The following is a 27,788-nucleotide window of genomic DNA, read 5'->3' on the forward strand; positions in this document are numbered from 1 at the left end:
GTAGGAACTTAAATAATAATTTTGTATTAAAAAAATCCAGTATGTTCTGAAATGAAATTAATGGAAGTTAAGGTAATGATTATAATAATATTGATTAATGCATTGCTGAAACACCTGATCAACTGTCTGCTGATTGTTTACCAAATAATAACATCTACGCAGTAAAAAGACGGCAAATTGAGAAAAAGAGTAAAGACTTTGTTATTTTTAGGGTGGATCCGTTTCAACTATTGAATGTAAATGTAATTATATTTCAACGAAATAGAATAAATTGACTAATAAAAGGTAGTAAGGATGTATACTACATGTAAGTATAGTAATCAGTTGCCAATTATTATCGCTAAAATCGTTGATTAAAAGAAAAGCTGAGCTCAGCTAAAATGCAAAATACTTTTGCACACTTACACCCCGTAATCTTGTTTATATTTCCTTTGTGCTAGAAATAACAAGTGTTGTAAATATGATTTGAATGGTTTTTATTTATTTACTATACGTACAATATCTAAAGATAGTAACTAAAGTAGATGTAAATACAGTATAACGTAGGTATGTTTAAGTGCAAATTTGAAAGTTCATTGTTCTTTGTGAGCACAGTTTCTCCTGTTTCCAGTTTCTCCTGCTTTACCTCCTGCTACCTTTCACTCTTATTTAATTTATGTTCAATATGACTTGTCTATCGCATTTTATTGAGTTTTTGCAAACTTTTTATTGTTGTTGTTGGTGTTTATCAGTTTAGTTAAAATCTTTCTGGAATGCCCAGAGGGATCAAAATGATTGGTGTGATCGCTGGCCTCTTTCTTAGAGCGCTGTTTGCCGCTGTGACCAGAAAATATATGCTTGTCATAATCAAAATTATAGTGCTCATATTTGTCAAACTGAGCCTCAGACATTTCGATTCTTTGCAAATAAACTTCGTGAGCTATTGTTTTATGATGCCAAAGACACGTTTGAGTTTAGGTTGTATTTTAGTTGAGGACACGTCTTTTCGATTTGAAATATCAAACTACAATGGTTGTGGCTGCATTTCATATGAATAACGAAAGCTTTGAGTACTCTCGGTATGTCGTACTCTTTCTCTTTAAAGCCCTCTCTCTTTCGATCAAGCTGAAGTCGCTGCAAACTGTTAGCCAGTTGTTAGGTTTAAGGCACGTCATTTCATTGACGTATCAATTTCATTTGACCAGCTCTTCAATTCTTTTTCTGAAGATGGATACATTCAACTGTCTTTTAAGTTATTGAGACAATAATTATAATAAACCTAATGTAGCCGGTCTTTCAATAGCTTGGCTTCTCAATTCAATTACATTTTGTTTTGTACTCCTCATTTCCCATTCTCGCCAAAAGTTTGTTTTGGTAACAGCGTCTTTAGGCGCTTTACAACCGTTGTTGGAACTTCTCTTGTGACTTTGCGGTAATTCTTATGCTGCTCTGTGGCCTTAATGTCCTTTCCTGCGGATGGCAATGCGTCAATCGGTGGCAAAGCGAAATCATCGGGCATTTTGTTCTCAAAAGAGCTGTCGACTGTCTCCGACAGTTCTAGCTGTACAGCCTTTTCCGTGTGAACACGCTGCACATGCTCTTTCATCTTGTCTGAGCGATGGCTACTGAAGCCACACAACTGGCACTTGTAACGATTTGGGCCACCCTCCGTGTGCTTCAGTGCGTGTCGCTTGAGATTCTTACTCTGGCTGAACTTGCAGCCGCATATTTCACAAATGAAATCGCGTCCCTGCTTATGCGTCTCAATGTGCAGCTTCATGTTTTCCTTACGATTCGCTCGATGTTTGCAGCCCGCAACGGTGCAGGCAAAGAACTCGCCGGTATGTAGTAGTTTGTGACTCTTGAGAGCCTTCATATGAGTTGTGCTGTAACCACAGACGTCGCAGAGCATCTGCTTCTCAGGTTTGTGCACCAACATGTGGTTGTTAAGTCCTTGCTTCCATTTGAAAGCCTTGCCACAATGCGTGCAGACATGCGGCGTTTCTGTCGAGTGTTTCGGCTGATGGATAAGCAACGCAGCTCGAGTGCTGAAGTGATTATCACACTGCAGGCAGAAAAAGGGCTTGCGCATATCAGAGCCATGTCGACGGAGGTGAGCGTCATACACTCGCCAATCCAGAAAACCAACTTCGCAGAGCGAACACGTTAAATGCGATGGCTCACAACTGGTCATGTGGTCAATCATCTTTTGAACCTGGTAGCATTTAAAATCGCAACCTATACAGTAATTGATTTTGCTACTGGACTTAACGGCACGCGGATTCTTTAGCTGGAATCGAAAAAAACGTTTTAAAAGTTGACTAATGCATTACGTCTCTTTACCTTAAAATAGCTTTGTTGATTTTCAAATACAACATCGGGCTTTTTGGCAGGTGGCAGAATACTATTTTCAACATCTCCAGCTGCCATTGCTTTTGGCTCAATACCTGAGCTGTCGTCGCTAACCTGTTCAATTTGGTACAAATTCAAGAGCTCAGTAACAGACAATATTTTGGCCAACTCGCGAAAATGTGACTCGTGTTCCTTTGACACGGATACAATGTCCTCATAGAAGAAGTCAACAATTGTATGCAGGCAAACGGTGCAGCTGAAGTTGCGTATCGTAACCTTTAACGGATTTTGTATGGAAAATTGTTGTTGCTTCTGCTGATTGAGACCTATGAGCTGACTTTGAGCAGCCACAACACAAAAATGAACGCTGCAAGTGCAGGCTGCATCATCCGAGTCCAATTCAAGCAGCAAATCACAATATTGTCCAGTGCGTCGTTGATTGTTTAAATAATTTGAGACTTTTGAGTGGAGTGGCTGATGCAATGTGGGCTGAAGGACAGGCGATTGCAGCGATGCACTCATTTTTATTTTATTTAATAATATCAACAATGAAAATGTATGTAAATAATCCGACTAGTTGTTTGAATATGCAACAGCTGTTTTAACAGGGTGGCCACACTTCCAACATTTTGCCATTCACATATAACACCCATATTATTTGCTATTCACTTAAAACGCGGACTTTTGCATAACATGCTGGTAGTTCAAATGGTTGCACGTTATTTTTAAATCACACATATTTAATATACATTTTACATTTTTGTAGTTTAAAAAATGTTTATCAAATTACAAAATATATTTAAATAATTAATCAGTTGCTTTGGGATTTGTGTTCATCCTGCTCTGCTAGAGACAGGAGCAGTCTTATCAATTGCTGATAAGAGAATTGAAGCTTCGTCAGAGCTTCGGCTGTGAGATCAGTTATGTCTAGTACATTGAATAGAACGGGCGTGCTAAGTGATAGAAAAGCCAAGTAAAACAAACGTATATAACGCTACACATATATAGTACATATAGTAGTAGCAGTCATGGAAAGGTATGAAAGATTTCCAGAAAATGTGTACTATGGATGTGTAATTACAAATAAGGGGCTTTTACAGCATTTGGCAGGAGTTTTTATCATTTCTGAAGACCTTGCTGTGCTTCATGGTGGCCCTAATGATGTTGCCATTTTTGCTTCTATCATTTCTGTGTAAGTAAATAATCCTCCAGCTGCTCAATCAATAATCCGACAAGTTCTGACATAGATTATCAGGTTATTGATAGGCCATTAATTAAAACAGATCAAACAGGCCGACTATAAATAAACGAGGCATGGGTTGACTAACCGCCCAGTCAGCCAAAGGATGCACTGCTTCACAGATACTCTATACTCTGTACAATTATTAATGGATTCGCATGTGAGAAGCCTTGTCAGAAATTGGAGGTGGAGTGGGGCGCGATAGCACACTTATGTCATTGATAAGCTTTGTTTATAAATAATAACAATACGATGCGTCGCTGATTACCTGTTGCACCTTTGCGGAACCCAGACGAGCCACCAATTGAACCTTGACCATGTGAATTACTCATAAAAATTTACCAGCGATAAGCTGCTTCGTAGGTTCTGTTTCATTTTCTTTAATGATCATTGAGTATTTGTATAGTCAAGGTTCATTATCAGTATTATTTGTATCTATTGCAGGCGCGCACTTTGCCAACGAAGTGGCCAATTATTTGCTGAGCATCAAGTATCCCAATTTGACCATATCCAAGTCAAAGAAAATTCGCACCTTGATCGATACTCCTAAGAATGCCGGCATCTTTCACTTCCTCCTCCAGGTCGAGGGATCCTGTGACTTTGAGAGCATCAAACGGGCCTATGCCCAACAATTGATCGAGTTAAAGGATAAGGCGGGCATGCTGAAATTTCCAAAGTTGAGACAGAAGCTGGTCACGTGCTGGGGTCACTATGCCTGGGTCAATGATAGCAGGTGAGATGATAAAGATGGCACCTCATACAAGTCAGAATATTTACAGAATAAAACATTATGATGGAAAGAAAAATATGCAAAGTCAGAAAAGTCGAAAATCAATTTCAATATATGTAAAGTTATTATATATTATTGGATTTTTAAATAATGTGGCACACAATTTGTGGACACTCCTTGATGCTGCATACAACCAAATAATGGTATCGCAAAATGCAGATTTTTACAAAATCAAAAATATAAGCAAAAATAATTTCCCGCCTTTTTTATAAAATATTTAAGGGTTATTTTGATTATTTTTGTCCTAATTTTAATTTAAAATTAATATTTATTCGAAATCTGTGCTAACATTATTTCAAAATCTGTTTCCAAATTTCGGTATTCTGAACACTATTTCTGAAAATTTTAAAAGAGAATCGATACAGATTTTCAGTTCATAATAATTGCAATCCATAAATTATTGTTGTCCTTTAGCGGCTTCAACATTAACAATCACGTCCTGTTGGGCACGCACAAACATCGAGGTCGTCCTGTGAACGAGTCCAACATCCAGGAATACGTCAGTGAATTGGCTGCTAAATATATGCCCTCTGATTTGCCGCAATGGCAGGTGACTGTCATACCCAACTCGGATCCCTCACAGCCTTACTATATACTTGTAAAGCTGCATCATTTGATCATCGCCGAGGAAGAAGATTTGCATGTGGGTGAGATGCTGTTACTTCAGGACACAGATCGGAAGACCATTTTAAACCTGCAGGATGAATTAGCGATGCCAACGCACAGCAATCAGTTGTCCCACTTTATAAGACAGCCGGAGCACATAAGTAAACTGTTGAACCATGTGCTGCACCTTGTCAGTTGTCGCTGGCAACAGTTCATCTATGAATTTGAATCTCTGGATACGCCCGATGGCGTCAGGGCGCATCCAGATGCCCAGAATCTCAGCCAGCTGTTGTCCCTGGTCCTCATCGTGTTCGTTAATGTCTGCCTGAGTTATTGGCGCACTCGATCGATGCGGCGCAAACTCCATCGTCGGTCTGGAGGATATCGCCATGATGTGGGTGTCATGCAGACACTGTATCTCATCCTTCTCCGTGAGCTGGAACAGCGTAATCTCAACTGGGCAGTGGCAAGATCCGCACTCGGAAATAGCCTCCAACCGGCTAACATGGTGAAGGCCTGGACTCGATTCGTGGGCCAATTGGCGCTGAATCATGTCATCCTTTTGCCTTATCACATCTATTGTGAGCTGCTGGCCTTGCTCGATGTTGTGCTCCGCGGACATACAAGCTATAGCACAACCTACTGTGCCCGTCTCCATCTCTATGTTCCGCTTTTAATTTATGCCCAGCTCGAGTTGATCAAGATTTGCTATGAGGTATTCAAGGCGCCACGCAACATCTTTGAGGTCCTATTTGTCCATCCAACAAAGGAACTCAACATTCTGCACAAGAAATCCTATGCCGGACGAAAGATCGTTTCCTTTAGTCGTTCCATCGATGGGGCCCTGCTGCGTGAACGTCATCAGCATCTGTTTGGCCAAAAGATTCGCGAATCCGACTTTAGCTTGGCCTGTCTAGCGGGTGCTGTCCATGATTACTTCAATACTTTCTCAGACACTGCGGCGGTGCCAACGCTATTGAACACCACTTGTCGAACCATCTCCAAGGGTTACTTTACGGATCGCAGTGGCGATAAGTCGGAACACATTGGCGGGGTGGTGTTCCTGCAGCTACCACTTGGACCCCCCGACGCCCTTAAGGCGCATCAACTTCATGACATTGTGGAACGTATTAGGAGACAGCAGATCATGATCTATTTGGCCTCCATTGGCCAGACCAAGTATAGTGTGTTAACGGCGCTGTTTCCCCACGTGCTAACAAAGATCTTCATTAACTTTTTCTCCTATAACTTTCCTGTTACTATCACTGAGATCTACGGAGCAGCGGACACAAAGTTTCTGTCTGCCTGGGGACAGCGGGTGCAAGATGTGCTGTTGTTTAGGCCGCCGCAATCAAAGACCTGCTTATCACTAAATCTCCATCGATTTGGAGACAAATATAGGTTGGCAATTATGGCCGACACTCACCTGGCTCCCGATCATACGATTCTCACACAATCCTTTGAGCGATATATGGAAACGGTAACGTTGTGAGAGCATTTGAAACCAGGTAATATACAGATACAATATTACTGAATGGGGTATTCTGAAACTGGATAAATTTTTATTTTAAAAATGTACTATAAAAAAACTTTAACTCTTGTTTTTGAAGTAAATAAATAAAATTAGAAATATTAATTTATTTTGAATTTTTATTGTATTATTAATGTTTTGCAACACATTTTTTTGCATATCTGGAATTTGCATCTAATATTTATGTTTAATTTTGTATTGTACAAAAATTGTTGAAAAATATATTAAAATTTCAATTGTTGTTTCTAATGTTATTAAAGTTGTAATTCTGCAACTTGTATTTTTAAAATTCGCGCGCTTTTGCCATTCACATGCATGAGCAGCTATTCACACAAAATGAAAGCTAGCATCGACTTGCCAACTGCTACAAATTTGAATCGATCGTTATTTTTGAAATCTATTGCTGTGCAGTGTTCGTATTAAATAAATATATATGTAAATGAAAATCAAACGATTATGCACGCCTAAATAAACCGTTTCACTGTATCGCTTTAAACTTGACTAAAGACGTAAATGTCAAATGTAAACAGAAACTTTTGCGTAGTAATCACTGCTCAACAAAACTAAACAAAGCTTCAGTCGCAAAGTAAAGTCAGGTCTTGAAAGTCGGACACGCGAGTTGCGAGCTATTTATTATTTGAGCTAATCATAAAAAGCTAAAAAAAAATGCTAAATTTTGATAAATATATTTAAACAAAAAAAAAAAAGAGAAAGGGGAAATAAGTTATAACTAAATCGTAGTGCGTTTAAAGACTTGTTAGGTTAATTATCACATTCGATCAAAAAGTAAATTTAATTAGCAAGAATTGACACAATTGCCTATCAATATTTATTATCAATTACAAAACAAACAAGTAGCAATTACAGTGTCAATTATAGGTCTGATTGTGTATAGTTCTCGTACAAAATTAAATTTGCAACATTCGTGTGACTTTTGTGTTCTCGTTGTATTGTTTGCATGCCATATCAGTACAATATCTGTACAAAAATCATCTAATCGAGAAAACTTGTTACAAATTCGTTGCTCATAAAAGTGAAAAAAATTAGTAATAAGATAAATAAAACTAATAATAAACGGTGTGCATTACACAAATACATTTGTAAGTGTAAATAGAAACACTTTGAAGAAACCAAACTAACATAAACCGAGACCGGAAAGTTTATTTGTTTTGTTTTCGCTGCCTTTTGTTTACGAAGCTATTGTTACTTATACGGCAAGATCGGCATTCGGAGACACCTCGAGGCTGGAGCTTCAGCTTTCCAATAAGAAGGCGCACGAAGCGCGTGTGGGAAACAGTTGATCTCAGCGAGACATTGCCGGGCAGTGCGCACAATTGCCCGGAACGTAACGCGATTACACTTGTCTCGACTCGACTTGACAGTGTTAAGTGAGTCGCTGATTAACCTTAAACGCAATCAGAACAAATCAGAATTAATTCAACTTATAGAATTCTGAAATGTTGCAACTCGTACTCATCCTGGCATTAAGCATGAGTGGTCATGCTTTGGCAGAGGAGGAACAGGTGTATGTTGTGGGAGGATCTCGACCTGCAGCAGATGCTCATCAGCTGAAGCTCTGGCTGACAATCAGCGCACGCAAGCGATTCCTCGAAGTCTCCTGGAAGAATGCGCCAGTAAGAGACGGCGACAATGTCCTCCTGACTGCTCAGGATCCGCTAAGTTTCGAGCAACGCTCTACGCCAATCGGCACTCCTTTGGCTTCCTTCCAAAGTAACAACGAAGAGGGCAGCGGGTCTGGCGAGGATCAAGTGGCCTATGTACCCATACATGGCTACACAAGCACACCCAGCTCAAGGTCCGGTGCAGAGCCAAGTAAGTATCCCACTGTCTGGGTGGCCAATGGTGGGAACACGGATATCGTGGCTGCCATCAAGCCGAGTCTCTCCGCTCAATGGTTTACCACGGGTGTTCCCTTTGATTATGCCCTCTCCCGGAATGTTACCTCCGAGAGTTCCTGCTACGGTTACTGGGCCAGCTACATTGATGCCAATGGTCGCATTCTGTCCAAGACCTGTGTGCGTGCTTATCCACGCTGGATGACTGACATGCGCGACATTTTGGGAGATCTGCGTCTGCGAGATCTTTTCATACCCGGCACCCATGACTCCGGCTCTTATCGTCCTAATTTCGATCCCTTACTACGCGAAAGTGTGGTCACGAAGTATGCACTCACCCAGGATGATGATATACGTGGTCAGTTGATGCATGGAGCCCGCTATCTGGACATTCGTGTTGGTTACTTTCGATCAGCGCCGGAAAAGTTCTTCATCTATCATGGAATAACGAGACAACGCCCACTGCAGGAGGTAATCGAGCAGGTCAAGGATTTTGTGCTGGAAACCAACGAGATTGTCATCTTTGGACTTAAGGAATTTCCCGTGGGTAAGTCGACAGTCAGAAAATCGTCTTCTTTTCCCTTATAATCTGTTATGGCTGCAGGATTTGGCAAGGGTCTGGGCGTGCATCGTCTGTTAGTCAGCTACTTGCGGGAGCAGTTCGGTGATCTGGTGGCACATCCATCCCTCACCTGGCATGCCACAATGCGCGACATCTGGAAGCGACAGCAGAACGTAATACTCGCCTACGACAAGGATCAAATGGTACAGGAGTTTCCACAGACGCTCTTCGGCGGCGTGGAGCAACGTTGGGGCAATGTACAGTCCTGGGCACGCCTGGAGACTCACTTACGCTACGTGAACGGTTTTGACATGTCGTAAGTCAACCAATTGACAATATTTCTTATTGCATTTATTTATTATCCTTAATTGTAGCCGCTTTTCGAGTCGTCCAGTGGTCGACATGGCGGAGCTGACACCCGAAACCTGGGGTGTAATCCTGGACAAGCATGGAGGACTACGTAAAATGGCCGACAACATTAACTGGCGCATCTCACAGCTCTATCGGGATGAACTGGGCAATAATGCTAACATTGTTGCTGCCGATTTCATTCGAGGCACAACGCTAATGGACACTGCCATCGACTTAAATCGACGCAAGATTGCCTACTAGAGCGATTTAAATTAAATTTCCTTAATTATAAGATTCAATTGAAGCAGAATTTCTAAGCTGTAGAATTTTACAAGAAGTTCGGTTTGCATTTTTCAATCACAAAAAAATCTCTAAAAGCAAAACAATTTAACTCCCCAAGAAACGAACTTCACATCAAATTGATTGCATTTAATAACATTTATAAATTCATCTGAATAAGCCATATTTTCGATGTTTTTACAATAGATTTGCAGCGTACACAATATATAATGTATATGGTTGGTCAGTTGAACTTGGATAAAGATAGATTAGCTTACAACTAGTTTGCTTATCTATTAGTTTCCCTAAATGTGTCACAACTGAGGCAAGTAAATAATTTAAAATTATGTATCTTTATGATTTGTATGACAAGCTCAAAAACTGCAAATAATTAGACAACAACTTAAGAGCTATCGACTGCCGATCGCTCAAATAAATACCATGGTAATACAAATAACTAAACTAACGTATACGATTCCACTTTGGATTTGAGAAATGCCATCGTCTAAGCGATAATATCATACAACATCAAAGGCAATTCGGATTGTGCCATAAAATATCTGTTTTGAGTGATAAACTAAATGCTGCTTGGATCGGGCGTATCAGCTGAGAGATACTACTTGAGAGACTCGTTCGACTCTATGATTGTTGTGTTGAAGATGGCGCGACACAGATTGACCATACCATTCGAGATGCGGCCATAACAACGTGGCTTATTCTTCCAAGCAATGCACACATAATAAAATGGAATGCCGGCGAGAGTAATGGCAATGCCAATTAGTAGATTGGCGGGCTCCTTAAAATTGGGCAATAGCACCAAAGTTACACAGATGGTCATAAAGATAATTGGCAGTGCCAAATGCACCTTGATGGGACGCGGAAGATTCGGTCTAAAAAAATGAATCAACAAGTTAGTAATAAGTATAAATAATTAATAATTAGTACTTACTTCTTGTGACGCAGCCACAACATGCCCGCTATACTAGCCACCACAGAGAGCCAGAGCACCGAGCTATAGTAGTTGATCAACTCGTAGACATTGTCCGTCAAGAGCATTAGTAGAGACATTAGGCACTGTCAAACAGTTTTTAATTAATACATATTCATTAATATTCAACTGACAACTTACTGTAAATATAAGAGATGGTATAGGAGTCTGCTGTTTTACATGGAACAGCTGAAAGAACTTGGGCAGATGACCCTCCTGGGCTCCAGTGGCAAAGAGACGCGCCGAGGTAAAGAGCACACCATTCACACCGCCGAATGTGCTCAATGCCACAAAAATGGGTACCATAAAGGCAAGTGGGCCAAAGACCTTATTGCCAAAGGTCACCGCAACGGCCAACGAACTGAGCATTTCTGGCTTGGAAACCACCGCAAAATAGGCAAGATTGACCAGCACATAGATGCCCGTAACCAACGGCATGGCAATCCAAATGGCGCGTGGCAGATTTCTAGACGGGAATCGAAATAAACTAACATTAGACACGTTTCAAACGCTTGGGATGGAAATTAAAGCAGCCTCAGCACTTAAATTGATTACTGCGCCTTATGTGCAAATTGAATTCATTAGGGGCAAAAGCAAACTCAGCATTTGCCACCCCCAGTGACACATTTACACACATACACACAGGCTTCAAGGACACTCAACAAGTGGGCGCCTTAACTTGTTGCTGCAGCCTGCGCATGACGCAAACTTTACACATCAATTTGTCTTCTTGACAGGCTTCCTCTACGCAGTCACTCCTATCTTTCTCCACACATTCATTCATTCATTCATTCAAACAGATACTTTTTCTATTGTTAAGCTCACTTGTAGGGATCCTGAAGCTCTTCAGTCACAAAGTTCAAGTAATTCCATCCTCCAAATGCAAATAGACCCGAGTAGAAAGCATAGCCAATATTCCGTGTACTGTAGTTACCCTCCCAGGGATTGGAAAAGTTATCCAGCTTGCCAGTTGCCATATAATAGACACCAGCGAGTATTATCATTACCAATGCCAAAAGCTTGCCAACCGTAAAGATATCCTGCACCTTCATCGACACCTTCACCGACATGCAATTAATCGCAGTCAGTAAACCTTGAAAATGCAATTTAAACCATTAATTACTTATTTACTTATACCTTATTTCAAATTGAACTTATTACTTACAGAGGCAAACGGCTGCCAGAAGTTTAACTGCATTCTGGGGTGGATCGCAGTCCTCAAAAAAGGGTTTAGCTGCATAATGGGCGAAGGTTAGCGCCACAATTGTCTTAAATGAGAAAATTGTATATTTCCATTTACACATTTGAAATAATAATGATATTAGATACCCTTAAATCGTGTAAAAGAAAATATATCAGTGTCGATATTATCAAAATTTTACAACAATATTATTAGCTATTTGGATACTAGATACTCCAGAGCTTACGTGTCTTAAATAATGTTTCGTAATAATAAATTGTGTTTTGGCGTAACTCGTTTTTATGGAAAATAAACTGGAGCCGCATCTGATTTAAGAGTATTAACACATTTTATATTCCTTTCCGATAATCCCCTCTCGTTATACTGTACATATGGTTTTTGAATTTTATTATAAAAAGTGCAGCGAAGTGAGTCAATTCCATATAACCACACCAAAGCAAATAAGTTCTGCAAATCATTCCAGTTTATAGCAATCTACAAGGGTATTTTTTCACTTCGCCATGTTTTGGTGTGCCAAAACAATCAATTTGAGCATTGACTATGCTAGATCACAACAAAATGCATAAATCAATTAATAGATATAAATTACCCTCAGCTTACCTGGGTAGTTGGTCTGATAATGAGGAGGGCAATCCATAGGCGTAAAAATCCAACAAGTGGCCCAAATGCCACCAACAAATAAGCATAGTCGCCGCCGGATCTGGTGATACTTGTGCCCAATTCAGCATAACAGAGAGCGCCGATAGTCGAAAGAATACCGCAGGCAGACCAAATAAAGAGCGAACTTCCGACAGATCTGTATAGAAAGACAGAGAGAAGATGGGGAATGTGGGGAATGCGGTACAGCTAAATAAGTAAGTGGACGCACAATGGACAGTTGCGGTCACTTTGTGGCTCCAAGTGGTTAAAGTGAAAACATTCGCATGATATCTGTAGTATTCAATTTGTGTGTGTGTGTGTGTGTGTGTGTGTATCGATGAGAAGTGTTTATTTTCGGATGATTCTTGCCGAATACTTTAAAGCTGATGCAATTATTGTCAACAATTTCAAATCGTTGGAGAAACATTATATCAAGGGCGCCCAATTGGCAACTGCGATACGACGACGGCTTAATTACTCATCCCCAACAAGTTGAGAAAGATTGCTTTTACAATTCACATCAATTAGAGGAATGTTCAATTTACTATTAATTATAGTACTATTGACCCCATAGTGGGTGGGTCACCCGCTGTTTATTGAACTACAAATGCGAATCGGAATCATTTTATTTTTTTTATATATTCGAAAATGCCTGAAGCCTGCATTCCTTGAGTAAGCAAAGTCTATAATTATTTTACGTATGCTTTTTCAACTAATTAAGTGACCGTTTTGGGGTAGAAAACTTCTTTACTTACTCGGTGTAGTAAAAGACTCCAGTGGGTGCTATGAAAATGCCCGATCCAATAATAGTGCCAACTATTATAGCCACACCGTTAATAAGAGTTAGCTTCCGTTTAAGCACAATCTTCTCATCCTGTCCGTCTGTTCCACCTCCCGTTCCATTGTTGTCCACAGAGTGTCCATTGACAGGGGGCTCAACCAAACTACTGGTCACTCCATTTGCATATCGATCCGGCATTATTTTGCACAATGATTTTAAATCTTTATAGATATTGCCGATTATTAGTACTTCTTGTATTCCAGCTTTTGATGGTTTAATTACTTATTATTTCGTAGACATTGCCACTAAAACTAAATAATTTATATGGGGTATTTAGTGTTATCAATAGACACATTTTTACACCCTATTATCGTCTGGCAGATTCGCAAAAAAGCTCAAGTGATAGTATTCGTTTAATAGTCACTAAATGATAAGTAGATAATTGTTAATTAAAAAACTCTAAGCTAGTATGGTAGCCCGAAGTCAAGCAAACTCGACTATGAGAGACCCTGCAAAAAAATGAAGGAAAGTCGAACCCGGGACCACGAATTTAAGAGTTGGATACTCTATCCTCTTAACCAATTTTGCCGAAATTCTGAACATCATTTGCTCTCTACAGAACTATTTCTCCCTTTGTGTACTTATAGTAGTTTTTATGCTTATACTAGTAATAATACTTTTTGACTGATCCCAATAATAATGCTTCATACTAATTTTTTTCTGGGATTTCACAAATCCATGCACCAAGTGTTTGATAATTTATTGATTATTTTTAAATATATACAGAAAAATATACACCAATTATCTCAGTTCTGCATTTAATACAATCAATTTTAATAGACTCTTTGCAATTTTTATGAACAGGGTTTTTAAACAACTCAAAACAAGTTGATAGCTAGTGATTGTACGCCAGCCTTGTCTACGTTGCAGTTATGCTTTTAGCCAGAAAACTGTTTGGCTAACAGAATCGCAAACACACACACATACATTTACACCCGTGTGTGTCTGTGTGAGTGTAACACATGTAAGGTAATCGCGCAATTTTGGGATCAATGCAAAACCTGTGTAAAAACTGAGGGCATTGTGCGGACAGTCGCGTGCCATTTTTTTTATGACATGGTCAGCTCGTAATTTTATGTAAACAGTTTTTGGGTAATGATTTACTGCCACTCGACCAATTTTGTTGATTTCATGTAAATTTCATTGTCTATTTTTGTTCTATTTGCCAACGTGCGCACATTGCATTTATTTATATTGGACTTTTGCTTTTGTGTCAGTTGTGTCTACGTTTGCTAAGGTCGTATATTCTTCATTTTAATAATAATAATTGTTTTTATCATTAAATTGATTCTTCCACACGTTTTTTTTATTTGCTTTATGTCAAAATTTAATGCGTGTATTACAGTGTCGTCATTATTTGTAAGTCTTTGACCACTTGTGCTTTTAGTTTACCATAAATTAAAAGACCGCTCCGCGACACACAAATTCACTCGAGGCACGCGTTGAGACTGTTCTGTGAGTTTCGGCGAACACAGCGAGTCACCACAGAAATCCCGAGACCGGCGTTTTTGCCATTACAACCCAACCCCCCATGTTTGATGTGAGAGAAATGTAGTATCTCTCACTGTATGCCCAAACGTTGCCACCAGGCCCAAATTATGCCTCCCTGTTAAATTTTTCGATCTGGTAGTATGTATAATATTGGGTTAAATGTCAAAATTGGTAACTTTAAAAATTTTCATCCTGTTTTTCTTAACAATTTCTTAATGTTAATGCAAGAATTTTTTAAATTAAAATAATTGAAATGAAATTTTCAAATTTTTTTTTTTATTTATTGCAAAGCTATTGCATTTTGTAATTTTCATTAATAAAAATATACATTGTGCGTTATCAATCGATAACGATTTGTCGAAACATCGATATGAATACAGTTTAGTTGTGGCGGTCGGGCGATATATTTGCCATTCACTCTGCGTTTGAACTCCGAAAAGAGTTGGCAGTCCTTCAGTTTTTGTTTTGATTGTGTTTGCACGTGTTTTCTGCGAGTTCTTTATAGAAAAAAAGACTATTTAATCACAATGTCCGACAAGTAAGTGCAATATACCTACATTAATAACATTGAATATTAAAAATATTAATTTCTGCTATACAGATATGCCGTGCCCAACAAATTGCCTGGGAAAACAATCTCAGTGCTTAAGCACCGCAAGAGGCGTATTCAACAGGACAAATCGGTGCTCGAACAGAAGCGCAATGATCGCATTAAACGCACCTTTAAAAGCAAAACACACCACAAATTTCGACGCGCTGAATCCTTTGTCATGGGCTACCTGAAGGCTGAACGCACATCCAAGAGGATTAGACGGACAATTTTACGTACAAATGTGACAGAGCAGAGTGCTCAGGCTGCTGCAGAGACGAATCCAAGGCTGTTGCTCGTCATGCGCCACGCTGGAAAGAAGATTTATGACAAAACCACTTCAGATATATTCAAATCTCTGCGCATGCCGCTCCGTCATAATACAGTGTTCTTGGAGAACAACAAGGAGAATCAGTTGCTGCTGCGTGTCATCGAGCCATTTGTGGTTTACGGTCATCCATCGCTGAGTATGATACGTGAGCTGCTTTTCAAGAAGGGATTTGCCCGCATCGATGGCAAAAAGACCGCTATACAGTCAAACACCATGGTAGAGGAGCAGTTGGGCGATAAAGGTATCATCTGCTTGGAGGATATTATACATGAGATCTACACAGTTGGACCTAATTTTGCTGCCGTCAATGAGTTTTTGTGTGCCTTTATGGTGAGTTTTTCATAATGAAAGATGAATACAATATTGTTAATTTTGTTTACCCTTTCAGTTGTCAAGTCCCCGCGATGGCTGGAAGAAGAAGGTGTCCGTTCCCTTTAATCGTGGCGGCGAGTACGGCGAGCGTGGTAATGGCATCAATGATCTGGTTGCGCGCTGCCTGTAAAACTTTAACCTAGTAGACTACATTTTATAAAAGCAAACACTAAAACAGAAATAAATATAGTTATATACAATACTTATGTATAAGTTGGAATACACATATATGCAAAGTCCCCTGCTTTCACTATGTCTGTAATCTATTTTGCCAGTGGTGACAGCAATGCGAAGGTCGAATACCAGACAATCTCCTCGACTGCCACCCAGATTAGTCAGGAGCAATCGGAGCGTCTGCACGATCGCATTTCCAAGGCACAGCTGGAGAAACTGCACGATTGCTTTAATGCGAGTCCAAATCAAGTAGTTGGAATTGCCGATTTGCGACGAATTCTCGAGGATGTGGACATTACTTTCAGTGATTATACCTACACGCGTCTATTTCTCAAAATAAATCAGAACCGGGACTATATGGTCGATTGGAATGAGTTTGTTTCGTATTTGATATTTGGCTTTCAGGAGGAAGATCCCAGCAATCAAAAGGAGGCACTTATAATGCCAATCTCAACAGCTCCTGCAGTTCGTAAGACAGAGCACAGATCCGCAGTCTGTTGTCTAGCGTTGCTCAAGGTTAAGTCGGATCAGACGCCGCTCGAGGAAATAACCGAGACGACAAACTATTCATTTGGCGGAGAGGATTCACCGGAAAACTCCGGCATGTGGGTGACCGCCAGTCATGAGGGTCAGCTGCGTTTCTGGAGCGCACACATGGAACCGCTGCGCAGTGCCGTCTCCGAGAGCAGTAAGTAAATTTCTTTAGGATTTGGTATCAGAGCTTATAAAAAATTGCAATAATTTTACTTATGAATTCATAGCATTCAATATAATTGTAAAAGTTCCAATTTGCAATCAATTTAAAGCAAATGATTGCAATTATGTTGATTTCGATCAAATATAAATTAATTAAATTTTTTAATTGCAATCTGTAAATATTGCAATCAAAATGATTTCAATCATTTGCATAAACTTCAAATTTGAGTGTATAAAAATTATGTGATTGCAATCGGTTTAAGTGGAATTTTTCAAAGCTCTAATCTTGATTTCGTAGTTCATCTGAAAGTGCCCACTTGGATACTGGCGCTCCAAGCACTCTCCGATGTGAGCATCGTGTGTACCTCGTCGACGGAGAGGGAACTTCGCTTCCATGAGACGATTGCATCGACGTTTACGCTACGCATGGTCATCCGGAGTTTGCCGTTTGCCGTATACTGCATGAGTTATGCCTTCTACAACAATGGGAAAGTGCACTCCAAGCTGGTGCTCGGCGACTATGCCGGCAATGTGCGAATCCTGTCCTATTCCCCATATCTGCGCGGACCATTTCAGGCCAAGCCGGGCGCCGCCTTGATCGAGTTGGTCTGGGCAGATGTGCTGAGGGGTAGGATACCGTTGTTGGTGCCGCGAGAGTATATCAATCTGCACAATGAGCTCATCTCTTGTGTGTACTATTCACTTCATATGAATGCGTTGTTTGCCTCTGCGGAGTACAGGAACACCAAGAAGTATCGAGGTCGCTGTCCGGGTCTGATTATGGTCAGCAACGATGATCGCAATAATTTCCGTATTCCACTTGGTGTGACCGTGTTTTACGTGTCCGAGATTAAGAACATTCTGGTCACCGGCGGACCAGATACTTTTGTCCGCATCTGGGATGTCTATATATCATCGGAACCATCGGCTATACTCACGGGTCACAATGGCGGAATTGTTGCCGTCTTTGTGCAGCCGGAGGAGAACAAGGTGTATAGCGTGGATTACCACAAGATCATCAAGGTATGGGATCTGGAGGAGCACACACTGCTCCAAACATACGGAGATCTGGTGCGCATTATTCATCACAGCGAAACGGATATCAAATATTATTATCACTCCCATCTCCGGGAGCTCATGGTCGCCGGTCGCAAGCTCATCTCCATCAAATGCTGTCCCCGAGTGCGAGTTGATCTCACCGATGGCAACACCCATGCCGCTCCAGTCTCTGTGGTCCTCTATAATCGCCTTTTCCGTAATATCGTCACTTGTGGCTTGGATAGCTATATTATTGTGTGGGATCCATGGAGTGGAAGACGCAAGATCATCATGAAGAATTGCCACACCAAGATGATCTATGGGGAGACTATTGATATTGAGATTACCGCCGCCTGCTTCGATCCTCTCGAGCAGTTTCTGTTGACGGGGGCACGGGATGGTTCTCTTAAAATCTGGAACTACAACAATGCGGTCGTGGTGCGTAATATGAGCATAATGCCGGACCAGGAGGTAACTGCTGTCATCTGGGTTGTGGATCGGTGGGTGAGGAAATTCTATAATACAGTAATCACAGCAGATTTGATAAATATTTTGTCCAGCCTTCCTTGAATAAGAACAACTTGAAATGGTTCATAGTTAGGGAGCATTGTAATGGAAATTCCCTCTAATTGTGATACGTGAAAAGTTCTTCATCTCATGCATCCAAAACAAATTCGTTTAGATCATACTACTCTATCATATAACATTCATAGGAACGATTAGTCCTCGACGTATCGAAAAAACCCTTTCTTTATCAAAGCGAATCAAATACTTTCAGTCAGTAAATTCCTTCTTCCAAGAAAAGAAACTTTCCAAATTCGCTCTATTATAATGAAAATTTGATTATTTATACAAAATTGATTTTTTATCTTCCTGCAGTATTTTAGCCATGGGTTGGGATCGTCAGGTAACGGAGTTCAATGATGTAGAAGGTCGGGAATATGGTGATCCTAAAAAATGGTCCAAGTTCCATACAGATGATATTACCTGTGCTGATGTTAAGCTGGGCGAGGGTGTTGTCACGGCAACCTATTCGGGTGAGATTATCTTCTGGAAACTGGAAACGGGTCAACCGTATCGTCGTTACAATGTCATGGATCCCACTCGCTTCATTGAGCTGAAACTCAGTCGGGAAGAGGAGAAACAATCTCGTCGCAGCAAACGAATGTCCTCGTTCCAAATGGTGAGCAGATTGTCACGCCTCACCTCAATGATTGCCAAACCGGATGAAATCAAGGATTACGGCGCCAATATACCCGTATCCGTTCAGGCGGTGCTCTTCCTACAAAAACGTCCCATGACAAAGGATCATGGTGGGTCATAATCATATTATCCACTTACCTAACTGAATTCCCATAGTTATTTTCCTGCAGGCAGCGTATTTATCTCTCTAGACACGGGCTTTATTCAGGTGTATTCCCATCACCAACATGGCGGCATTCTCAGTCAGTTTTACGCCGTGCACAAGCTTGGAGATTGTGTTCTTACCATGTCCACGGATCGCAAGAATCGCTTTTTATTTACTGGTACCGCTTTCGGTTATGTCAAGGTCTGGCACATTGTTAACTATTGGTGAGAAAACGATTTTAGATTTTTGGGTGTTACTCTTATTTCTATGTAAACCACAATAACAGCGTTAGATCCACTAAAGTCCCTAGAGTTTCTTTTATTTTACCCTGTTAAATCATGGCAGGAAAATTTTAAATGTCATCTTAATGTTTCCACAGCTGTTTTTTTAATTTGTTATTCAAATTGAAATAAACGGATTCTACTAATTTCCTATTTCAGTAGAATATTTACATTAAAATATGGCTTAGAGCAGAGATAAAAGACTAGAATAATGTTAAATATAGTAGATACTGTATGTCAGTATATTAATGTTATTAAGAAATGCTATTTGGTTATAGCATATATAAATACATCCTACAGTTTTCCAATGTTAGAAAAGTTGTACTCAGTAAATTTCAATACATGAATTATATATTTTTTTAATTAAGAGAACTTACTATATGATATGGTAAAGCTTCTTCTGATCTTAGCAGTATTTATGGAAATGGAAATGTTATTCAACTGTTAACATCCGTTTGTAGAGCTTGACTGATAACAAAATCCTCGCCAGCGTCAGTTCACTGTACTGTCACACGCTTCAATAGGAAGCATAAAGAAACCACAGAAATTGGCTCTAACGACACGACTCATTATACTACACGTGTATTAACTTGTATCCAAGTCATCCACCCACAAATTCCTTAGGCAGACCTTGCGTGTCTAGACGAATTCCGAAGCAAAGCAAACTTTTATTGACAAAAAAAATAATAATAAATAACTCATAACTAGAACAGAGAATGAAGAGTAATAAGAAGTGAGGTGGTGGACTTAATAAAGAACGACATTCCGACATCATATTAGTTCTTGGGAAATCGTCTGAAAAGAAATACTTATTTCCATTTGTGCTTGCAGTATTCCAAAAGCTGAGAGGACACATGTGTGCATGCCCAGACTGCGACTGGAGTTTATCTTTCTAAGAAAGGAACTGTTTCTTCCGAGGGCTAAACGTATTCTACGCAATCAACCGGAACCGATGCTGGTTAGTTCCTATAAAGGACATCTCAAGGCGATCAATTCAATTGGTTTCATCAATCTGCCCAAGATTATATTTACGTGAGTGTTAAATTTATTATTGGGAAAATATTAAAAATTTTCGGCAATTTTGTATGTTAAATATCGGACCATAAAGTAATGCAGAAATATTTTTTTATTGAATCCATTTTTTTTTACAAATTCTTGAAGAATTTTAAAAATTAACACCAAAATTTATATTTATATGTGAAGTATTTATAGCTCCACTTAACTCAACTTGTTAATTTTTTCAGTGGAAGTCACGATTATTCGTGCCGGTTGTGGACACAAGGAGGACGCTATTTGGGCACATTGGGCACTGTCTTGCCCTGGTCGAAGCTAACTCCATTTGAGCGAGCGGGAGAGGACAATCGAGCCTATCGCTTGCCACCAGATATTAAGAAGGTGGCCAGCTCCACAACTTTAAAGGTCATCTCCGGCATTCAATACTCAGCCACGCTGAAGCATGTCAAGGCCAACGAGGAGCGTGAGGATGACCGTGAAGTGGATGACACCACCACCAACGATTTGAAGACCATGTTCGATAAACCACTGAAGGAGCCAATTCTGGGCAAGCACTTCGCTTTGCCAGGTCGCAGTGCCATCGAGCAACGTATCGAATTGGATACGACACAGTTGTATATACCCGTCTACACACATCTAAGGGTATATCCGTCCGAGATGATGGAGAATCTGCCCACACCACCAATTATTGGCCAGGTGAAGGCTGAGAACTACTTGAAGCATTATATGCCCGTTGAGGGTAAAGTCGATCCCAATGCATCAGCGATTAACATCCGAGAACCGCAATCTCAAGGGCGTTCTAGGGGTGGTGGCTCCACTCAGATCAAACCAAGGAAAGCATCGAAAGCCAAAATTGGCAGCAAATCGAGCAAATCTGAGTCTTAATCCAAGTCATAAACAATTTATTTATTTATTTTCGTTTTGGTCAACAAGTCAAACTGCAGTTAGTCTAAGGATGAAATTAAAGTGAATCCTCTAAGTCTGCAGCATGCGCACAGCATTGTACATCTGGGCTGCGGTGACCAGGTGCCTTGTCTCTCGCCGGGACAGACACTTGTAGGCATGGGAGAGTAGCTTATCCAAGGCGATTACATCAATCTCCTCCGGTTTCGTGGCAGCTATCGCAATACTTTGCCCAGTTCCTGACTCCTTCTGCAGATGCATGTTGTGTGGGTGTGTTGTGTGGGTGTGATATGTGTGTGTGTTGCTTTTAAGTCATTTCTGTGGATAGTAAACGCTACAAGCACTTACCAAATTGTCCAGATACGCCAGCAACTGGTGACCCACCGAGGCAACCTTTAGAAATGCTGTTTGGGAGCCTTCAGCATAGAGATTTAACCTTCTGCCGGCAATCTCTAGCAGCAGACGACCTAGTTCCTCGTCCTCGCTGATGTCATGCAGCAGGACCTGTGCTTCAGCGTCGTAGCCAAAGGCATACAGCTCCACCACCTGCAAAATTCAAAGGAAATTCTTCAATAAAAATTGGTAAAAAATTTGTACAGGCATCTGCGACTCAAAAAAAAAAAAATATTTCTTTTCAGTATTTACAGAAGTATGTATTTATTTTTTCTTTTTCATTCCCAGAGCGACAGACTCTAGTTTTTCTAAAAAATGCAATAGCCGAAAACATTCTCAAAAAAAAAAAAATACAATAGAAATATTAAATGTTATATAGCTATACAATTTTATAAATAGAGTCATCCCAACATTCATTCGTAGTCTCACCAACTTTTTTCTTTTTACTCGGGGAATCAAACCGAAACAAATATGGGTTACGGTTTCGGTTCCGGTACGTCCCGAAATAATTATTTCGGTAAAAGGTTATATTTCAGGTTTTTTCTTTCGGTTCCGGTATCAGTACCGGTACGTAACGGTACAGCAAATCAATTTTAAAACATTTTTAAATTTTAAGATGTCGTTTTATGATAAATATGACATTGAATTTAAAGGAATTTTAACATATTTGAATGCACAATGAATTTAGAAGCCAAATCAATACCAAAATGACATTCCACTTGAAAATCGGATCTGTTTTAATCAAGTTATCACTTTACAAGTCAAAATTTTTATCCAATTCATCATGATTTTTTACAAAAATATAAGGTTTCAGAATCAAGTTTAAAGTGTTGTTTTATACTAACTACGATATTAGGAGTTGATTAAAAGTGAAAACTTGAGATTTAAAATTTTGAATTTTAAAAATTTCAAAATTACCATCGAATTTTCATTCGGTTATGGTTTCAGTTCCATTAGTACAAATGAAACGGTTAGTTTCGGTTAACGATTCCGGTACCGGTTCCTGTGTTATTTCCTGTTTTTACAACAAAAAAAAAAAACTCAAAAACTGCATAAAATTTATTCGTACACCTAATTTAAATCATTTCTATCACTGTAACTTATCATTCATTATTTTTTTTATATAATTTTAGGCGAAGTATGTTTCATAGTCGAGCATAATTCATTCGGTCACTCACCTGTTTTCGTAGAATAGGCAGTTTGTCCAGTTGCCAGCTATCGGCCAAAGCGCAAATCTTGGCCATATAAAATACATGATCGAGAATGTAAAGCTGTTCGAGATCTTCGCGTATCAGATCCATGGTGGCAGCCACAGCATTGCAGAGGAACTGAGTGCGTTGCTCCTGCAAAACCAGATCCGGCGGAGGCAGTGCATACGGCAGCTCCTTATTGATGTCCGTTAAAAATGCCTTGTTGGCCAAAGCATCAAATAACGTTGTCAATGGGCGTGGCACTCGCAACTGAAACATTGCTATAAAGTGCAAGACGGTGCAGAGTTGCGTGTGCAGCTGGAGGAGCTGAGGGAGTGCATTATGTTGCTGCAATGCCAAGAACTGCACTGGAAGTTGTCCCTCACTCAACGCCTGCTCGAAACGCAACTCGCGCTTGTCGTGCTCCAAGGAGCTGGTGAAATGTTGCAGAAAATCCAGGCAAAGCTCGAGAAATTCCGGCACCAAGGCTGCGGACATGTCCAGATCCTGTTGACACATTTTGTCAACAGGCAGGCGGCCAACCTTTTGCATTAACTTGGCCGCCGCCTGGAGAGGATACTTGAGTGTCGCCTGCCACATCATGCAGCAGATTCCATGCTTAAGAGCCCAGTCGGGAGGGCGGAATTGCGCCAGGCAGAGTAATGCGGCACGCATGTGATGCAACGAGGCCAACTGTTTGCTCCAATGCACCATGTGCTGCCAGGCCATCAGACTCAGGAGCACTCCCGACTCCAAACTGAAGGGGAAATGTGCCCGCAACAAAGCTAAGCGTTCTAGCACAGGTTCCAGGGGCTCACTAGGTTTGCCCGGCTCCAGCTCCTGCGTCTCCCCGTCAGTTTCACTTTCCTGATCCGCCTCCTTTGCCAGCTCTGGGACTTTCACCTTTGCTTTTGTCTTAGCTGGCTGCTCTTCATCCGTTTCGTTCTCTGGCGGCGTTATTTCCACAATCAGAGCGGGATGTAGACGGCTGCTGTTTAACCACTTGGCCGTCAGTTCGGAGACAATGCCCTTGCCGCTGCTGAGAATGTTCTTCAAGCTGCAATCGGGCGACTCATAAGGCAACTCCGGACCAACGGGTTCACGGCACATCTTTGGTTGACTGCAAAGACAAAATGTTAGTTATGATTTTAAGAAAAGTTGATACAGCTTACGATAATATGGCGCCTAGCACGGCCACATCTTCCATTTTGCCAGTGAGCAGTCCCCACTGTGCCTCGTCATGTGATATGGTCTCCCAGCGCTCCTCCTCGTCGACACTCTCATCGCAGGAGCCATCGCGTCGATTGCGCCAAAGTTGTGTGGCCACTGTCTTGCAGACAATGGCCACCAACAATCCGGAGAACTGTTTGCTCTCCAGCAGCAACTCGCGCACCTGCTGCCACCAGGGAGAGATGGCATTGTAGGCATAATCATGTATATGCTCACCTTCCAGCTCACAAATCGCGCGCACCATTGCCGCAATGCGAGACATGTTCTCCACAACTTCATCACTGCAAAAAGATTAAAAAATAAATGCAAAACTTAAAACACTCATAACTAACGTTATATTTCTCAGATCTTGTTGAAATTAATAAGGATGATTGATGATCATAAAATGTAATGTTTAACGCTTAAAAAAGCATTCTGTCTCAGATCTGTCCACCAAAGTTGGAGTCTCTAGCTCGTATAGAATAGGATCTTTATCTGAGTTTCGGAGGCGGAATTGGAAACAAACTTGATTTGTGGTGGGTTAAGAGATGAATGTGTGAAAAATTAGATTGCTCTGGTATTCGTAGTCTCTGAGATCTGTCTGTCGGACGGACACCTCCTTCTTCCTATTTAATAAAGTACAACGAATGCAATACAGGAGTAAAATGATGATTTAACTCAGACTCAATTCAACATTCCATTTAACCTACCAGTTGGCATACTTAAATGGCTTATCCAGCCAAAAGTAAATGACCAGCGTCAGCAGATCCTTGCTGGGTATGTTGGCCTGTGCAGCCCACAGTTTGAACTGCTCAAAGGAAAGTCCCCGGGCAAAGAAATGCCCGAAGAGATCATTGCTCACGCTGCCATATTTGTCGATCTTCTTCGGCAGCAATGTCACACAGTTGGGCGTCTCAATGTTAAAGATGCTCAGATAATCCACAAACTCCTCAACGCTGTGCGTGCTCTGCAATTGGAAGCTGACTTCACGAGGCGGCGTTGGCTTTTCAGAGCCATTATCTAACAGTATCACAAGCTGATTAATGGTCACTAGATCCGCATCGGATAGTTCTAAGGGTTCCATGGGTGTCCGCAAATCATCACTCTTGTCCTGTTGGAATCTTCCCAATGTCAGGTAGAGATCGGTCAAACGCTTGTAATTTTCTACTTGATGCAGAAATTCTTGGGCAGCTTCGTCCGGCGACTGCAGATCCTTGTCCTGGGCAAACGCATTGACAATGCCTTGGAACAATTCCGGCTGCAATCGTTTGCTCTTCAGCAACATCTCCAGGCACTGTTGGCGCACCTCCAACGTTTCCAGCTTCCCTGCCAGCTGGGAAATTGATTTGATTTGCTGCTGACGATCCTCGCCAGCATGTGCCAGGGATCTCAGTTGATTGCGCAGCTGTCGCAGCATTTCAATGTCTCGGGATGTTTGCGAATTTGTCTCGCTTAGCGCGTAGTGGAACGGAATGAGCACCTCCTTCAAGCTGCCATCGGTGGGATCGAGAAACAGGCAATGATTAATGGACGGCGATTTCCTGGACTGACCACCAGGAGTGCCCATTGGACTATGATTGTTGTAGACCAGCTGACCGCCCTTGCAGACCGTAAAGGCGGCTACTTTGGGTCCATTCTGCAGTGCCCAAATGTCCAGGCAGCCGAGTCGCGGCGCATAGATAACCAGGAAGAGCGCCTTACGCTTATTCGTCTTAATGCCACGCACAGATCTCTCCTTAATGGGCACAAAGGCGCATTGTGCATCCCTGTAGCCCTTCCACACGCGCAAAATAATGGCCTGTTGCGTGTCCACCAGCATTACACGATCCAGATTATCCGTGACGGCTGCTAGCTTTCCACCTGGAGCTATTATCAAATTCAGGCCATCGCGTTTGCCATCGTAGAGGCGACAGCGGGTGCGCATAGGCGCCTCCTTGATGGGCAGCGGCATCTGTTCGGGCACCTGTTCCTCCGGCGGACGACGAAACCAGCCTCCAAGTAGATTCTTGTATGCCATTCCAATCACATCTTTGGCCACCTCCTTTATCGACACCGTCTTGTAGCCTTCTTCGGCCTGAAAGAAACCCAAATAGGGTTCCGCACCAGCAGCCAGCACTTGGGAACTCCTCGCCGGCGTCGCCTGAACTTTGGCAAAATAACCATGGGCAATACTTTGTTGTACAATATAATCGTAGCTTGGCGTGCGCTGATTTGTGACAATGGCTGCATCATTGATAATACTCTCGCGTTGTCGCTTGAACTTGAACTTCTGGAATGGCACCACGTCGGCTGTTGGATAACCGCTGCGTTCCAAGGCACCACGCTGCATATTGTGACGACAGTTGGCTAGTATGGGCAGAATGTCCTGCCCGTTGATGAAGCACATGCAGTTGCTGTAGATGATGTAGAACAGAGCATCAACTTCGGAATGTCGTGGCGGCGACAATAGTTTGATGCCCAGCACGGGATCCTCCTGGCAACTGGTGGACGAACCATTTAACATATCACTCACACATTAACAACTTATAGTAAATTACCACTGTGAGAAGAGTTTGACACCAGCATCCGTATAAAATAGCACCATTCCCGAGGTCAAGCCAACTGCCACACAAGTCCAGTCCACATCCGTTGAACGCACAACATGCGTCATGGGCAGGCACATGAGACTAGTCACAATCTGGTTGGCGTTCTCCAGTTCGCCACACCAGCTCATCGCGTATGTGTTTTCGTTGGTTCGACTGTCCCAGCAAGTGGACAGAAAGGCCAATTTTTCACCTTGTGCCAAGGCAATTGTCTCTCCAGTTGGCGACATCGCATAGTTGATGGCGTTGAGCCAGTTATCATCTGTGGGTTTATTGAAAAACGATTAGCATACGTATAGTTATGCCAGAAGATTCCAATTTTACCATGACCTAGTCCAAAGTATTCTTGTACCTTTCGAAAATCTAAAATATTCCCGAAACTTTTCACTTCGCAAGCCATTTTTCTTTGTTGTCATGACTAGAGTTGGGTCGTCTCGTTCTGAATAAGTTCAATTGAACGAGTCATTTAAATGAACGAATGAACTTATTCAGTACTTCCTGAACTATATGGTTCACTTTGTTCCTTATTATTATTATTATTTTTTATTACAATTATCAATGAAGTGCCATATTGTTAGTTGAGTTTTTGTTTATTATTTTGAATAAAAAATAGACATAAATAAATTAAATCAAAAAACTTATAATCTTTCGTCGTTCATGCCTATCAAAAGCTAGTTATAAATTTAATGTTAAATAAGTCGACTGATCTCTTCAGTGATCGATTGAATAACTGAATATAATAACCTATAATCGCTCATAGTTCATTAACAGCTGACCAACTGACTTAAAAGACCTATCTATTTATATCGTTCATCGTTCATGAAAGACCTATTCATATCGTTCATCGTCCATGAAAAACCTATTCATATCGTTCATCGTTCACCGTTTATCGTTCATGTACAACTGAATAGAAAGCTCTGTTTATTGCTCATCGTTCATGAAAATGATCAGCTGAGCTAAAT

The 27,788-nt window shown here is 41.0% G+C and overlaps 7 protein-coding genes across 9 annotated transcripts; 4 read left to right on the top strand and 3 right to left on the bottom strand.

The window, feature by feature from the left end:
- Nucleotides 1-922: 922 nt before the first annotated feature.
- LOC117780340 (zinc finger protein with KRAB and SCAN domains 8) lies at nt 923-2,898 on the bottom strand. The gene is made up of 2 exons (XM_034616825.1): nt 2,323-2,898; nt 923-2,269 (listed from the first exon to the last, which is right to left on the bottom strand). Exons 1-2 carry the CDS (start codon nt 2,851-2,853, stop codon nt 1,322-1,324), a joined length of 1,479 nt encoding a protein of 492 aa, XP_034472716.1. The 5' UTR covers nt 2,854-2,898; the 3' UTR covers nt 923-1,321.
- A 360-nt stretch (nt 2,899-3,258) lies between these two features.
- On the top strand, nt 3,259-6,572 carry LOC117781898. The gene is made up of 4 exons (XM_034618780.1): nt 3,259-3,367; nt 3,432-3,523; nt 4,016-4,304; nt 4,776-6,572. Exons 1-4 carry the CDS (start codon nt 3,360-3,362, stop codon nt 6,457-6,459), a joined length of 2,073 nt encoding a protein of 690 aa, XP_034474671.1. The 5' UTR covers nt 3,259-3,359; the 3' UTR covers nt 6,460-6,572.
- Nucleotides 6,573-7,529: 957 nt separating this feature from the next.
- On the top strand, nt 7,530-9,827 carry LOC117780801 (PI-PLC X domain-containing protein 1). The gene is made up of 4 exons (XM_034617463.1): nt 7,530-7,886; nt 7,947-8,901; nt 8,959-9,232; nt 9,291-9,827. The coding sequence occupies exons 2-4, from the start codon at nt 7,956-7,958 to the stop codon at nt 9,526-9,528; spliced, it is 1,458 nt and encodes a 485-aa protein (XP_034473354.1). The 5' UTR covers nt 7,530-7,886; nt 7,947-7,955; the 3' UTR covers nt 9,529-9,827.
- On the bottom strand, nt 9,691-14,770 carry LOC117780800 (large neutral amino acids transporter small subunit 1). 2 transcript variants are annotated; one of them, XM_034617461.1, is made up of 8 exons: nt 14,608-14,770; nt 13,130-13,460; nt 12,336-12,531; nt 11,700-11,802; nt 11,360-11,627; nt 10,676-11,000; nt 10,496-10,620; nt 9,691-10,436 (listed from the first exon to the last, which is right to left on the bottom strand). In XM_034617461.1, the coding sequence occupies exons 2-8, from the start codon at nt 13,351-13,353 to the stop codon at nt 10,163-10,165; spliced, it is 1,515 nt and encodes a 504-aa protein (XP_034473352.1). In that variant the 5' UTR covers nt 13,354-13,460; nt 14,608-14,770; the 3' UTR covers nt 9,691-10,162. The 2 variants fall into 2 exon arrangements, with proteins under 2 accessions (XP_034473352.1, XP_034473353.1); XM_034617462.1 differs by having other exon boundaries at nt 13,130-13,466.
- A 348-nt stretch (nt 14,771-15,118) lies between these two features.
- On the top strand, nt 15,119-16,228 carry LOC117779790 (60S ribosomal protein L7-4). The gene is made up of 3 exons (XM_034616103.1): nt 15,119-15,244; nt 15,308-15,956; nt 16,015-16,228. Exons 1-3 carry the CDS (start codon nt 15,234-15,236, stop codon nt 16,126-16,128), a joined length of 774 nt encoding a protein of 257 aa, XP_034471994.1. The 5' UTR covers nt 15,119-15,233; the 3' UTR covers nt 16,129-16,228.
- Nucleotides 16,229-16,233: 5 nt separating this feature from the next.
- On the top strand, nt 16,234-21,535 carry LOC117779789 (WD repeat-containing protein on Y chromosome). 2 transcript variants are annotated; one of them, XM_034616100.1, is made up of 6 exons: nt 16,234-16,860; nt 17,167-18,406; nt 18,786-19,219; nt 19,280-19,478; nt 20,367-20,567; nt 20,780-21,535. In XM_034616100.1, exons 1-6 carry the CDS (start codon nt 16,251-16,253, stop codon nt 21,432-21,434), a joined length of 3,339 nt encoding a protein of 1,112 aa, XP_034471991.1. In that variant the 5' UTR covers nt 16,234-16,250; the 3' UTR covers nt 21,435-21,535. The 2 variants fall into 2 exon arrangements, with proteins under 2 accessions (XP_034471991.1, XP_034471992.1); XM_034616101.1 differs by lacking the exons at nt 19,280-19,478; nt 20,367-20,567; nt 20,780-21,535 and having other exon boundaries at nt 17,167-18,410; nt 18,786-18,864.
- LOC117779788 (rab3 GTPase-activating protein regulatory subunit) lies at nt 21,425-27,245 on the bottom strand. The gene is made up of 7 exons (XM_034616099.1): nt 27,151-27,245; nt 26,782-27,088; nt 24,955-26,724; nt 24,208-24,546; nt 23,024-24,155; nt 21,801-21,998; nt 21,425-21,701 (listed from the first exon to the last, which is right to left on the bottom strand). Exons 1-7 carry the CDS (start codon nt 27,224-27,226, stop codon nt 21,525-21,527), a joined length of 3,999 nt encoding a protein of 1,332 aa, XP_034471990.1. The 5' UTR covers nt 27,227-27,245; the 3' UTR covers nt 21,425-21,524.
- Nucleotides 27,246-27,788: the final 543 nt, after the last annotated feature.

Source organism: Drosophila innubila (genome assembly GCF_004354385.1).
Source record: "Drosophila innubila isolate TH190305 chromosome 2L unlocalized genomic scaffold, UK_Dinn_1.0 4_B_2L, whole genome shotgun sequence".
NCBI classification, from domain to species: domain Eukaryota; kingdom Metazoa; phylum Arthropoda; class Insecta; order Diptera; family Drosophilidae; genus Drosophila; species Drosophila innubila.

Bases quoted from the DNA above. Each gene is read 5' to 3' on its own strand.
- LOC117780340 (XM_034616825.1), bottom strand. From the start codon at position 2,853: ATGAGTGCATCGCTGCAATCGCCTGTCCTTCAGCCCACATTGCATCAG. The intron at 2,270-2,322 runs GTAAAGAGACGT...TTTCGATTCCAG, and splicing joins ATCAACAAAGCTATTTTAAG to CTAAAGAATCCGCGTGCCGT.
- LOC117781898 (XM_034618780.1), top strand. The intron at 3,524-4,015 runs GTAAGTAAATAA...TATCTATTGCAG, and splicing joins TTTGCTTCTATCATTTCTGT to GCGCGCACTTTGCCAACGAA. The intron at 4,305-4,775 runs GTGAGATGATAA...GTTGTCCTTTAG, and splicing joins GCCTGGGTCAATGATAGCAG to CGGCTTCAACATTAACAATC.
- LOC117779790 (XM_034616103.1), top strand. The intron at 15,957-16,014 runs GTGAGTTTTTCA...TTACCCTTTCAG, and splicing joins AGTTTTTGTGTGCCTTTATG to TTGTCAAGTCCCCGCGATGG.
- LOC117780801 (XM_034617463.1), top strand. From the start codon at position 7,956: ATGTTGCAACTCGTACTCATCCTGGCATTAAGCATGAGTGGTCATGCT. The intron at 8,902-8,958 runs GTAAGTCGACAG...TTATGGCTGCAG, and splicing joins ACTTAAGGAATTTCCCGTGG to GATTTGGCAAGGGTCTGGGC. The intron at 9,233-9,290 runs GTAAGTCAACCA...CCTTAATTGTAG, and splicing joins GTGAACGGTTTTGACATGTC to CCGCTTTTCGAGTCGTCCAG.
- LOC117779788 (XM_034616099.1), bottom strand. From the start codon at position 27,226: ATGGCTTGCGAAGTGAAAAGTTTCGGGAATATTTTAGATTTTCGAAAG. The intron at 27,089-27,150 runs GTAAAATTGGAA...ATAAACCCACAG, and splicing joins ATACTTTGGACTAGGTCATG to ATGATAACTGGCTCAACGCC. The intron at 24,156-24,207 runs GTAAGCTGTATC...TTGTCTTTGCAG, and splicing joins GTGCTAGGCGCCATATTATC to TCAACCAAAGATGTGCCGTG.
- LOC117780800 (XM_034617461.1), bottom strand. From the start codon at position 13,353: ATGCCGGATCGATATGCAAATGGAGTGACCAGTAGTTTGGTTGAGCCC. The intron at 11,628-11,699 runs GTAAGTAATAAG...TGCATTTTCAAG, and splicing joins TCTGGCAGCCGTTTGCCTCT to GTTTACTGACTGCGATTAAT. The intron at 11,001-11,359 runs GTGAGCTTAACA...ATTCCCGTCTAG, and splicing joins GAGCTTCAGGATCCCTACAA to AAATCTGCCACGCGCCATTT.
- LOC117779789 (XM_034616100.1), top strand. From the start codon at position 16,251: ATGTCTGTAATCTATTTTGCCAGTGGTGACAGCAATGCGAAGGTCGAA. The intron at 19,220-19,279 runs GTGGGTCATAAT...ATTTTCCTGCAG, and splicing joins TCCCATGACAAAGGATCATG to GCAGCGTATTTATCTCTCTA. The intron at 20,568-20,779 runs GTGAGTGTTAAA...TAATTTTTTCAG, and splicing joins CTGCCCAAGATTATATTTAC to TGGAAGTCACGATTATTCGT.